At 37.3% G+C, this 13,358-nt stretch overlaps 1 protein-coding gene across 1 annotated transcript in view; it reads right to left on the reverse strand.

The window, feature by feature from the left end:
• Nucleotides 1-125: 125 nt before the first annotated feature.
• The window catches only part of slc12a3 (solute carrier family 12 member 3), an 18,375-nt gene continuing 5,142 nt past the window's right edge, over nt 126-13,358 (reverse strand). Inside the window, exons 3-26 of the mRNA XM_015058315.1 lie at nt 11,123-11,198; nt 10,386-10,481; nt 10,157-10,296; nt 9,963-10,073; nt 8,954-9,065; nt 8,530-8,660; nt 8,282-8,366; nt 7,860-8,020; nt 7,390-7,497; nt 7,162-7,285; nt 6,661-6,762; nt 5,120-5,275; nt 4,927-5,026; nt 4,376-4,487; nt 4,118-4,255; nt 3,682-3,785; nt 3,470-3,552; nt 3,302-3,379; nt 3,107-3,205; nt 2,907-3,018; nt 2,322-2,408; nt 1,513-1,651; nt 1,367-1,434; nt 126-1,254 (exon numbers count right to left, since the gene is read on the reverse strand). Of these exons, the coding sequence (XP_014913801.1) occupies nt 1,113-1,254; nt 1,367-1,434; nt 1,513-1,651; nt 2,322-2,408; nt 2,907-3,018; nt 3,107-3,205; nt 3,302-3,379; nt 3,470-3,552; nt 3,682-3,785; nt 4,118-4,255; nt 4,376-4,487; nt 4,927-5,026; nt 5,120-5,275; nt 6,661-6,762; nt 7,162-7,285; nt 7,390-7,497; nt 7,860-8,020; nt 8,282-8,366; nt 8,530-8,660; nt 8,954-9,065; nt 9,963-10,073; nt 10,157-10,296; nt 10,386-10,481; nt 11,123-11,198 (2,664 nt within the window). The 3' untranslated portion in view covers nt 126-1,112. The remainder of the gene's footprint in view (nt 1,255-1,366; nt 1,435-1,512; nt 1,652-2,321; nt 2,409-2,906; nt 3,019-3,106; nt 3,206-3,301; nt 3,380-3,469; nt 3,553-3,681; nt 3,786-4,117; nt 4,256-4,375; nt 4,488-4,926; nt 5,027-5,119; nt 5,276-6,660; nt 6,763-7,161; nt 7,286-7,389; nt 7,498-7,859; nt 8,021-8,281; nt 8,367-8,529; nt 8,661-8,953; nt 9,066-9,962; nt 10,074-10,156; nt 10,297-10,385; nt 10,482-11,122; nt 11,199-13,358) is intronic.

Here is a 13,358-nt window from a genome sequence, read left to right on the forward strand (position 1 = left end):
ACTAAACTACTTCAGCATGTCACTGATGGGAAGGCGTCTGGCTTTGCCATTGAACCTCTTTAAACCAACCTTGGCTTGGTGGAAGATGAAAAATGAAAACATGATGGCCACTTCATAGGTTTTTAAAAAAAGCAATTTCACATTTCTTTTATTTCCAATGTTTCATATGTGAACATAAAACATGGGTTTTTCATGATTGAAAATTAAAGGAATAAAACTCCAGAAATACATTAATACATTCCACAATCGAAGCTGATTGAATTGTTTGAATGAAAACAAGAAAAAACAGTCATTATTAATGTTCTTAACATGTCAGAATTATAAAGGAAATTTCAGGAGATTTTGATTTATTAAAAGCTATTTAATGAAAATAGTTGATTTCTCTGATCCCGCCCTCAGAATTAACTACAGTAGCAGCGTACCAATAAACATGCCACAACATAAATCAACAGCTTAATTGGGTTATTAATTTCTAATAACCAAATCTTGATAATGCAAAGTTTAATGGCAGAAGATCAACAGGTTCTGTTTGTGATTTGCCAGACTCTCACAATTTTCAGATTTTTATTTAGAAAAATTATGAAAACCCAGAATCATTTCCTTCCACTTCACGGTTATGCACTACTTTGTTGTTTAGAGAAAATATGTAAGAATTTGACTGACAGTGTGAAACAATTACAAATATAAAGCCTATTAAATTAGGCATTGATATAGAAATGAACCTTGATTTAGATTGTCATTTTATTGTATTATAATGCTATTATGTTTTAATAAATTACATAATTAAGTTTTGGAAGCAAATCACTCATTTTTTACTACCAACCCAAATTTAGAATAATTCAGAAAAGGTGTTAAAAAGTGTGGCAGATCTGCCACACTTTTTGAATATCTTTTGATTGTATTAAAAATCAATGGAGGAAAAATGAATATAAATCCTTAAAAAAAAGAGAAATTATTTTTGTGTGCATGTGAGTTACTTTTTAAACATTTATATTGTCATGTTGGTTTCAATTGCACAAAATTTACATTAAAATATCTCAGGTTTTTCAGTTTTCAAGGCCCTACAGTGTTACATCATTTCCTTTTAACAACAACATAATTACTGGAAAAATTTATTGGCAGTAGAAAGTAAGAACGCTCTCCTGGTTTCCTCTGACCATCAGGACTGGAGCTCTGAGATCCCGGGACAAGATGTCGAGCCAAGCCAGGTACAGAGAACTGGGACAGCTGCCTCGCCTCCCCACTGGCATGGTGCTGTTAGGAGACACAATGAAGGACACTTAACAGGATTTATTTTCAGTTTGCAACAATTGCATCTTCTGGCTTGAAGGACAGAAGCAACGAAAGTTACAAATGTTGCACTCACATCACAATCAGAGCTGCATCTCTGGAGTAATCTAGCAGCACCTCATTCAGACGAATCTGACGGAGGGACTGAAGGTCACACAGTGTTAATTCTAGTTACAAAGAAGTGAGGGATAGAGAAATGTGAGTGGTAAGAATTTCTCAGACCTTAGCCATGTTCCTCTCCAAATCCTGGTTAGTGATCATCCAAGGTTTTTCCTGCTGCCTTGGAGGGTCAGAATCAGAGTCCTGTTTAGGATTTGAGTCCACCCTAAAGCGACCAATCATGTTCTCGAAATGATGAACACTGGAGAAAATAAGAAGTCCATTATTAGATAATGTTTCAAAAGTCTGGATCAGCGTGTTTTTTTGTGTGTTTTTTTTCCCTTCTGCTGGATAGAAAAAGCAAAGTACACGTCATGCAGTTTTCCTTGTGGTATCATCTTTATCAGCAACAAGTTGCTTTCTGAATGACTTCACCATTATGTCACAGTTTTTGGAGTGATTTTGATTTACTTCTTTTCACAGCTGCTTCAATTTGTTGAGATTTAGAGACAGTTATTTCTGCACGGGTTAGACTTTTAACAAGGTTGAGCTCTGGACTAAGATTGGGCATTGGCAACTCCCTTATTCTTTTCCTTTTCAACCATCCTGTTCTGCATTTGCTGCTGTGTTTAGTATCATTATCCTGTTAATGATCGAGTTTGGATCAAGCATCAGCGATGAACTGAAGGAGTTCATCGCCGACTCAATCACTGTACGGTATCCAAGTATCCAAGCTTGTAAAACAAGCCCAAAAGATCATCACGTCCATCAACATGCTTGAAATTGGTTTGAGATCTATAACATGCTAACTGAGATCTGGGATGGAGTTTCTGGATCTTTCAAAATTTCTCTTGCATAGATTATGTGATAAATCTGATCCTGAGACAGATTTACTGAAATACCCAATCCTTGAACAAAGCGTGCAGTCTTACTTGACAGGCTGAGGATTTTGGTAGATGTCTGGAATCACTTCAACGTCTTGGAAACCGAGACGGAACTTCTTGATGAGAGACAAAACCCTAGGAACAAACCATACACCGAAGATATTTTTCATATAATCTCAAAATAAAAATAAAAACAATCCTGTCTTAAAACAAAAACATATTCTATTATGACTATATTGCTTCATTTAAACTTCATATAACAGCCATATAAATCATATCACAATTATTGAAATTAATGATAAGAAATTAGGCAAGCTATTTAGAATTATTCACTAAACCACAATGACCTTAAACAGGACTGGCTATACCTTTTTTTTTATAAAGTCAACGGTTTTCAGTGTTCAGTATTTCATTAATTGCTCTGCATACATGCAATGTAGCTTTGAATTAATCAAGGCCAAAAACACAAAGTGAGCACATTTATTGTAGCAAAAATCTAAAATCAAAATTTACACAAAACCTCCACCGTAAAAAAGAAGAAAAAAAAAAACTCAGATCCTTCTGCCCATTTTTATCCCCTCCTCCAAAAGAAACTAAAGTAGTAGATCTCTTATATGAAACGGGTAATCTTACTCCTCTTTCTGCTCGTCCTTTTTGTCTGTTTCCGCTCCGACAAAAATTCGGACCTTACACCTGGCCCAGCGCTTCCTGCGAGTCAGCAGGTATGGCAGCAGCAGCGTCAGACCTATCAACAGAAAGATCATCATTAGGAATCATGCTAAAAGCAAGAGATGAAGGTGATTGACTGGCGACTGCAGACGTAGCGGTCCCACCTCCGTCATCAGACAGCCAGTAAATATCAATGGTCTTCTTCCCTTGTTTTTTCTGGAACACGGTGGTGTGCTGCGGCTCAAGATCAACAGATACAGAAGCTGCAAACAATAATCATTGTAGGATCTGAATATATGTAAAGCTCCATCAGGAAAATACATATTTTCTTGTGGTGTGATGATGTGCACAGTACATACATGTTGTGCTCGTTCGAATAAGGGAGCCGGGAGAGATGGTGTTAATGCTGTCCTGTCCCTCATCGAAACCCTGATTAACTGTAATAAGAACATTAACATCAATGTGAGACAGGGAAGAACGTATTGATCACTTAAAAACTTTAAATTGTTCTTTAATAATGCTCTCACCATGCGACTGAGGTGGACTGGAGACATCCAAGCCCTCTTTCATCCTCAGCACACACACTCCATATTGCAGGTCGAAGGCATCACTGAAGAGCACGTAAAATTGAATTCAACAAAGCTTTGTTTTCTTCATGTTTGGACAGTAAAATATTTCAAAAATTACATATCCATAAGATTATTTATGCTATGTAGATAAGTTCGCAAATATTACTCACTGCAGGATATTTATGTAGTTGTTTGCAATAGATGGCTCGGAGCGCCAGTCTTTCTTGAAACCCATCAGCAAAACGTTTGGCTTTATTCGACCCAATCCTGCCCCCTGGTGGGGAGTTAGCAACATGAGCAGAGTGGAAAGAAGATGGTCACGTTCTTAAATATATTCAAAGAAAGTATAAAACTCTGTGAAAATGAATCCTCAAACTTTACAAATTCTATGCCAAACCATCGGACACAGATTATGTTGCATAGACTGAACTCTAAAATTTACTGAAACACATTAGAATGAACAAATGTTCTAGATAGACAGCTGATTCCATAATGGAAAATGTAGAACACTTTGTTGAATAGAAAGATATTTCATTCAAAACACTACAACACTGATCCTTGTTTAAGTCATATTTTGGTTGTTAGGGAGTTTGAGCCGTTTCTGACCTGAAGTAACATGTTAACCCCACAACGCAGATCCGGAGCCACAACTCCCCTATAAAATGACTTTATCTTCCTTTGGTTCAACCAGGAGATATGGCTGTTACTGCTCGCCTTTTCTACAGCTGATGGGGAAGAATCGGCCTGAAAATCAGGAAGGACAATTAGTAGTTCTTTAAATTGGTACGCTAAACACAAAGAACCTTATGTACTGCTTTATTGCATTAGAATGAGTTTCATGTGGGCATTTTAATCTGTACGCACAGTGACCACATTTCCACACATCATCAGACTGAGGTCCTTTGTGAAACAGTTGACGAGATCCAAGAGAGCTGGACGACTGCTGGGAGGACCAGTGAGCACCAAACACTGGGGTCTGGAGGGAGCAAAGGCATAAAGAGGTTTAATCCAGACCCAGTATCAAAACAGGAAAAGTACTATAACCATAGCAAAGCACCTTCTTATGTACTTATACCGACTTCTGTTCATGATCTGAATACACTAAAACAACTTAAACTATTATTCCACTGTTATTCCACTGCAGCAAATAATTTTAAGAGATACATCTTAGATACAGAGATACAGTCATTTTACATTGTCTTTTGTTTTTCACCACATCCAAATGGAGTGTTTGTTTCCTGAAACCTGAGTCTTAGTCCCACTTGACCAAAGTACACAATTCCAGCTAATGTCTAAAGCAGAGTTTAGGAAACTGTCAAAAACAACCAGTTACCCCATGAGATCACTCTTGGCTGCAGTCCTCTAACAGTGAGCTACTCATAAAATCTTCACACAGACCTAAGCATATCACTAACCTGTAGTTCTTGACGTGGTCCTCCACGACGTTCAGACCCACACAATGGTTCAACGCCATGTTGTAGGAGCTTGCTTGGAGTGACGAGCCCCAGTTCACATCTAAGCCCAGCAAGGAATATGAATGAAAGCTTTGATATGACAATAAGCTAGACTTTTATGGAAATATATTTTTTTTACAGCGAGTCAGATTACCTGGCTTTTTGTACAGTGTGTATCCCAAGAGGAAAAAGACAACTCCAATTGCAATAAGAGCCGCCCACCAGGTCAGCAGGAACATGATCACCACACAAATCACAGCACATAGCAGCGACAGCCACTTACTGTAGAATCTGAAGGATGGACGCCAACCTGCAGATGTACAAATAAACACAATCCACACTTCCCAGTCAGAGAAACTGGCCTTTGTTTTAGCTACTCTATCAAATGCTCAAGGGCACAGCTTCATGCAATTTAATGTAGACATTAACGTGGACATAAAATGATACACAGCTACATCATGTTATGCACTTGCATGCTTAACATGATTCATAAGTTACAGTGCAGGGAAAAATTTTCACCTTTAAGATCTTGTCTGTTTTTTGGTCATTTGTTGTTCATGTCTGATCATTATATGCCAAAATAAAGGAGTAAATGTAAATTGCCGTTTTTGGGATGACGATTTGATTTGTTAAAGTTGAATAGGCAATCTGACCCCATGTAAGTTCTGGTTGTGAATATTTAGTGGCAGCACATGGCATCACGCATTTGCAATAACTCCTTTGTATCGCTGTGGAGAAATTTTGCCTGCACTTTCTTTGTTTGATTGCTGTAACTTTGCTTACATTGGAGGGTTTTTGAACACGAAAAATCCGGTTAAGATCACTCTCCTAAACTGATGGGACAATCATTCAGGATTCTGCTGGAGACCAGAATTTGTGCTATCAATTATAGCAGGTTTTCAACTCCTGAATCAGTGAAGCAGCCCCTGAGAATGATCCTGCCTCAATTGTGTCTGTCTAATTATACTATGTTCTGTTTAAGGAACACTGCCAGTGTGTCCCTATATGTACAGGGACCACATTGCAAAACTTCTACTTTTGTCTCGTTAGTCCACAGACTATTTTTCCAAAAGTCTTGGGAACCATCAAAAATATTTATGGGGAAAGTGAGACCGGCCTTTTTTGAGGTCAGTAGTGATTGTCCTCAACTGAGGCCCACCCAGCTTTAGATGCTGTTATTGCTCCTTTATGACCTCCTATTTAAAGGACCAAAATGCTATTTTGAAAGTCCCTCTGTTCCATGGTTTTTGTAATCATTTATAGATAATGGCTCTCACTATGGTTCAGTGAAGACTCAGAATCCTAGAAATGTTTTTGCATTTTTTCCAGAGCTTTATATATTTTTTGTTTTTTTAATGTGTACTTGAATTTAATTATAGTAGGTCGTGTATTGCCTTTTAAGATCTTTTAGCCTACTTCATGTTGCCAGAGGTTCTATTTAAATTAATCATTGTTATTAATTTAATCAGGCTTAAGCATGGCTAGTAAAAATGAACACCCATTCAAGAAGGTGTTAGTATATTTCAGCTCATATTTTCACAGAGGTCCTGGTTGGTTTTGAAACTGACTTTTCTTTTTACTCAGGCTGCCTTTGTCTAATACATCAAGCATTTCTTAATGAAATGAACAAAAAAAAAAGTGACAGAAAAGCAACTACAGAAGAACTCTGCAAGAGAGCAAATATTTTTGACCTACCTGGTGAATTGGTGATTGAAGCATGGAAGCAGCTGAAATTGATCAAAGCGTAGGAGCAGAGGTAGAAATTGGAGATGATTGGAGCGATGGCATTCAACTCGGCTGGTAAATTATAAGACAGAAAATAATTTTACTTGTCATAAGCTACTCTTTATTGAGTGAAAAACATGAACCTGTTTAATGTTAACTCTTCAACTGACCAATACGGTTAATAATTAAATTTGCATTGTATACATGATGAAAAGATAAACATCAATCATATCAAATATACTGACTAAATTGATATAAAAGGGAAAAAAAATCATATTCAGTTACTAAGAATTTAAACTGCATCTTGATACTAAAATTATTTTTGCTTTCATTGCTCTCATAAACTTTAAGACTTAATTTTGTGGTCATAAAGAATATCTATTCCAAAAACCAAAAAGTTGCTGAATGTTAACCCAACACACTGTAGGACTTGGTTAGAAAATACATTAAACATCCGTCTCATTGACTCACCAATGATAATAAAACAGGCAGCTATGATGTACGTCAACAGGTAGGCTCTGAGTGGCTCATGGTTTTTGCCATATCCTTTGCCGAAGAAACCAATGAGAGGATAAAGATGGTCCTTGCAGAGACACTGTAAAGCAGAATATGATAAATAGGATAAAAACTTCAAACAAAAGATGCAGGGCCATTTTTTTCCACATCTGTATAGTGGTGTTTGAGAAACTGTGTTTGTACCTGAAACACCTTGGGAGCAGACACCAGGCAGGCCAAAGCTGAGGACAGAGTTGCTCCGAATATGCCAGCAGTGATGAGAGGGCCGAAGGCCGACACCATGCTTAGCGACTAATCACAGAAAAGGTCTGATTTATTAAACGCCTGCTTCTTGTCAAAAATGTTTTATATGGTTCACGGAAAATGTATGAAAAAATGTGTTTTGATTGGACATCTATCCTTGTGGCAATAAATAACTTAATCTTAGAATTTGATTAAAAACAGACACAAGATCAGCTACAGTTACAACTGATGTAGATTTTATGCCATCATATTGCCACCTTGCTCTGCATCTCCTTATAGTTTAGAGGCATTAATAGCTATTAACTATTCACATTTTTATTGGAATTAAATAATGTCAACAAAAACTGTCCTTCACAATTTTGGATATAAGGAGAGTGTATAGTGGCATGATTGCATGGGTTACAACTGACCTGATAGTAGTTACTAATGCCGTAGGTGCAGGTCTTATTGTTAATGCACTCGGTGAAATCCCATCCATGCTGACATGGTAAACCTACGCAGTCGTCGATGGGTGTTGAAGGGGACAAAGTATCATTCAGAGAGCCAGAGGCATCCCGGACCACACAAGATCCTGCATAAAAGTTAACATACAAAGGAAGAAATTCAGTATTAACAACCATCGACAAACTTTTAATGACAAAAAAAATAGACATAGAAAAGGAAACGATTATTAGCTAGGGATTAATAGTTCAGTGCTGGGAAGATTTTTTTTTAAGTTTACTCTAGAGAAAACGGCAACAAAACATGTTCAAATACTACATTGGAAGTGTACTCTCTGCATATATTTCCCATACAGTAGTATGGGAAATACAATAGTATACAGTAGGCTTACCAACGGTTGCAGAGATGACAAGGTAGGAAAAAGTAGTCCAGAAAATCGCCATCAGTGTCCCTCGAGGAATAGCTACTGTTGGATTCTAAGATGGAAAACACATAAGATACAAAGTAAACTACTTCTATCCAACCACATTAATATTTATTCATGCGTATTTTATTTAGTTTTTTTTTATCTGTGGGGGATATATGTTCCCCCCATATATTGATAGAATAGAAGAAAGAGGAAAAAATACACTTGCATACCTTCAGATCTCCAGAGATGTTGGCTCCTGCCAGGATGCCCGTAGCAGATGGGAAGAAAATGGAGAACATGCCAAAGAAACTGCCCTCCGGACCCCGCCAGTCGGGTACGAAATTGGCAGCAAAAATATCAGCTGTTGAAGTTGAAATGGTAAAAGTTACGGTAGAATCAGGGAGAAGGGAGTGTTATTTGTCTTGGTGTAGAACTTGCAACCTAGATTGGCCATTTCATCCCAAGGATTCATATCTTATAGACATGTTTTATGTCAAAAGTATAAACTTGCCAGAAAAATCACCCATTAAAATATAAACTACAATAAAAACAAACAAAAAAGACAATTTAACTACTAAAATGATCAAGGAAATGCAGTGGGAAGATTAAAAATGTAAATATGTTCAGCTAGGGCCAAGTGCCAATAATAGTTACCTTTGTAGCTAAAGAATCCTTTGGCTTGTTTCTCCACAGAAGCAGGCATGATGGTCCCAACGATGTAACTGGCAAATGACACCATTATGACAAGGAAGAACAAAATCTGGGCCTGTGGAAAACACATTGCAAAGTACTGTAAGTGGGCAGTGCAGACAAACATTTAAGAAGGTTTATTAAATAAAACTGGGTTTTTAGCAAAATCTGAACAATATCATCTCAGACTCCATTGTAAAGGTTTTTGTTTCTATTTCTGTCCCACTCTGTGAAAGTCTCATTTTATGCAACTGTTTGAATACATTTATAGTTGAACTAAACTGGTTTAACCTTTGATGTTACAAGGCAGAAAGCCTTGGCAGTGCCTGACATTCTGTTCAAACACAGCTGAATTTATTCCTATAAACCTTTTATGTGCCACAGATTATACAACAGTCAATTCTGGAACTTGTATAGAAACAGTCAGGTAACCTAGATATCTGAAGTCTGGAATGTGGTGTCACAATTTTATGCTCACAGTAAAAAGAACTACTAGCAAGACTTTAGGAGAACATTTTAAAAATGTGAACGGAAATTTTAAAGTTCCACCCAGTCTTTTTAAAGATACAATAAAATTTAACTATACGTTTTATACTGGTCTCAGCTGGAGTTCAGAAACCTTTACAGCCCCGAGAACCATTACTTTTGTTGGTTGAGCTAAAATTAGCTCAGGGCAACAACAGATTAAACAAATTAGCTTTTTTTTTTGTTTGTTTCTTGGGAATGTGTTTTGATTTTGAAATTAAAGACTAGCAATTTAGTTTTAAAATAAAGAAAATCATCACTGATAGTGAAAAAAAGCATTCTACGACAAAATGTAATGTGGAACCAAAAGAAAACATTACCACATTAAAAAGAACATCCCTAACACTATTTAACACCATCTATTATTCTTATTTACTTTTCAGAAATGCTATGCATATCTTTGAAGTAAACTCCCAGGATTGTTAAATTCTTTGACCACCGATCTAACCTTTGACTCCCACGCCATGCCAGCCATTGAAATACCAAGCAGACATGTTACAGTGATGATCCCAATGATGCGGATGTCATTCGTTCGGTCCACCATGACAGCTTCATGTTCCTAAGAAAGAGATGCATATAAGGAGTTTCTGTTTGGATTATTGTGAACCTGATTTGTGCATGTGTGTGGAGAATGCTTCTCACCCTCATGAGGTCCGTGACCGTCTCAGCAAAGCCCACTGTGTGCATTGCCACAGCCACAGCATTGGCAAAAGCAAAGATCAAGCCAATAGAGCCGCCCAGCTCTGGACCGAGGCTGCGGCTTATCAGGAAGTAGGTACCGCCTTGGGGTATGACGAGGTGAAAAATATGATCTGGTTAGAAGTTTGTGACTTTTTCCTCATTGAAAATAGACCATCTTCTAATAACAAACCTCCTTTGACTTTTCCGTTGGTGGCTATGGCTGAAGTGGAGAGACCAGTGATCCCAGTTATAGTAGATGACAGCAAAATGATGACCCAGGTCATACCTGTCAGAGGTGGGAAACGGTCTGAGTAAAGGTTCAGTTCATCCATTGAAAATGTGATGTAATTTAGCATACACACAGACCAATGAAGGTTATGTCAGTCAATTAATTTGCAAGGAGCTGGCAGTTCTGGAGCGGAAGACTTTGGTTCAGACAATTGCAGTCAATGAGGCATTTGAAGGTCTTCATATACAGAATATGCCTTGTAAGATGCGTTGGCATAATTAGCACTTGATGTAATTTGATTTTGTTTGAGAGTTTGCATTATGGTTGGTTGTGTTGTACAATTTGTCAACATGTCAGCTATTCTCTATACAACAAGCAGTTCTTAATACAGCCATCCAGTTGCATATGAACTTGAAGTGCATCATTTATCAAACCCTGACAAGTGCTGTCAATGCCATCTGGCACGTCTATGAGACATTCTTTATGTTTGGAGAACTTCACTTACATTGATTAATTGTTCTTTTCTACCTCTTCTGTCATAATTTACAAACGCTTTTCACCAGATCCTTGCAGACTGAATCATTTTCATAGCCACATTTTTTTCTACATGTTAACTAAATAATGCTTGAAATGGCTTAAAGTCTTAAAATCGAGAACAAACACTTGAAAGTGCGTCACACCAGGAATGCTCAACATACCGATACCAGCCTGAGCCGTGATCCAAGGCAGTCGCAGGTACAAGATCACCCCCCATATGTTTAACATGCAGCGAATCTGTGTAGAAACAAGCAGGATTTTTACAACTATGAGGCAGGAGTGAATGAAAAAAAGTTTCATTTTACTACTGGCAAGAGAGAAAATGTATGACTGAGGGTGCCAGACGTTTACATAAAATTGTGTTTCATTTTAGAATTAGGTCATTGCAATACACCAATTAACTAATAAAAAAAAATATGAGGAACAAAAATAGCTCAGCGACACATTTAAATAAATGAGTAACTATGTTTTAAGGGACACAAAGTACTTGCATCATAAGTGAAGGGATCTGAACTCTTGAAGGAGTTCAATGGAGTGTGGAAAAGGTGATGAGTTTAGCATGTTTGGAAAATCAATGTATTCGGGTTTAGAATCAAAGCCGATCAGTGTGCTTCATTGACACATTGACTTTAGCAGGCCAGTAATATCTTTAAGCTTATACAGACTTGTACATTCATTGTTTATTAATGATGCAACATTTTCCCCTAAACTGCACTGTGTTTGAATAATCACCAGCCTGCAAACATCTTATAAAAAAAAAAAAAAAAAAAAAAAAACAGGACTGATTAAGACAACTTGCATTTGTATTACCAGACAATATTCATTGGTTTATTTTATCCTACTTACATAATTAAAGTTTTGATTACATTTACAGATCAGTGCATATGCATGTTGATTGTTTTATATGAAGCAATGTATTTGAATGGCAGGTCAGCATCAAGGATTTAGATGTGACTCTAAAACAAAAACACCTGATTCAGCTTCTCAGGTCTACAAGAGCCTCCTACTGACCTGACTATGTAAATCAGTAAAACAAGTCCTCAAGGACAAGATCTGTCCTTTTTGGTCTGACTCAGTACAAAACAATTTGTTTTACTGACAAACAGAGTTAAAGTTTAATTCTTCATTTCTGCATAAAACTTCCGTCAGAAGAGCAAAGAAACAGACAAGGTGTTTAAAAAAAAAAAATCTTTAAAGCAGCCTTTTGAAATTGCTTCAGGGTTTAGGCAGGTTATCTGCTTTAAGATGTACAGACTGGACAAACCTGCACAATAAAGTTACTGAGTGCTACATTTTTACAAGTAGGCACATTGTAAATCTCACCTGAACAATATTTTATAGGGTTTGTTTAAAAAACACACTTGTTGGTACTCAGTGGAGATTCCTTCTGATGCAACAGTATTTTTCCCATAGACGTTTTCGTCCGGAAAACCATAAAGCTTTTCCACAGTTCCGGCTCTTTGAGAGGTTATAAACAGTTTTTTTTTACCTGCAACTAATACAACATAAAGAGGAAAAAAAAAAAGCTCAAGGCAAATTTACCTCAAGACAAAAGTGACATTGAGAGCAAAAACAAAAGAGAGTGAAGATGTGTGCGAGGCTGTTCAATTCGAACACTGAAGAAAATTACTTCAGTGGTTTTAGTGCAGAGGAAGAAGATCGAGATGATGACTTTTCTGATTCCCCATCAACTTCTGGACCCATTTTAAACCACTTCTCATCACTTTCAAGGCCATCCTGTCCCAGCTCCTCTGCCTTCATTCACCTCTCTGTCCACTCTGTCTCAGTATCAGGAGGCCATCATCTTCTCTTACTCTGCTCTGGAATCAGCCGTCCCCTGATCCGTAAAACTGACTCCCTCCCTCAGTCTGAAAACCTCAAAACATCTTTTCAAATCTGTATAATCTCCGTTATGTTTGATTTATGCAAGTTGCTGATTGTTTGTTGGTGTATTGTTGTGTTTTATTTTTTGTACAGTGTCCTTGAGTATTTTGAAAGGTGCTTTAATGCATTTTTATTATCCGGCTCAATATTTTTAAGCAGCTGTGATACAGTCATGCTGGAAAAAAAAGCATGTACAGTATATGTATATATATATATATTTGTGCATGCGTGCATCACTATCTTGATACAATGAATACCTGCAGTGAGGCATTTACAAGTGCAATTTTGTTTATTTTCAAAGTTAGTGGGTGCACCATATATTCAGATGTGAACATCCATACCCAACACACTCATCCTTGCAGGGGTGCCGGGGGGGCTGGTAGACCCTGATCATATCGCCAGGGCAACACAGCCAGGACAAACCACCATGCACACAAGCAGTTTTTTTTTTTTTTTTTTTTTTTTTGGGACCACAATTAAAACTCATGTTTTTGGGCTGGGGGAAAAAGCCAA

The sequence above is a fragment of the Poecilia latipinna genome, unplaced genomic scaffold (genome assembly GCF_001443285.1).
Source record: "Poecilia latipinna isolate Pla-1442-1.1 unplaced genomic scaffold, P_latipinna-1.0 Scaffold1531, whole genome shotgun sequence".
In the NCBI taxonomy this organism is placed as follows: Eukaryota; Metazoa; Chordata; class Actinopteri; order Cyprinodontiformes; family Poeciliidae; genus Poecilia; species Poecilia latipinna.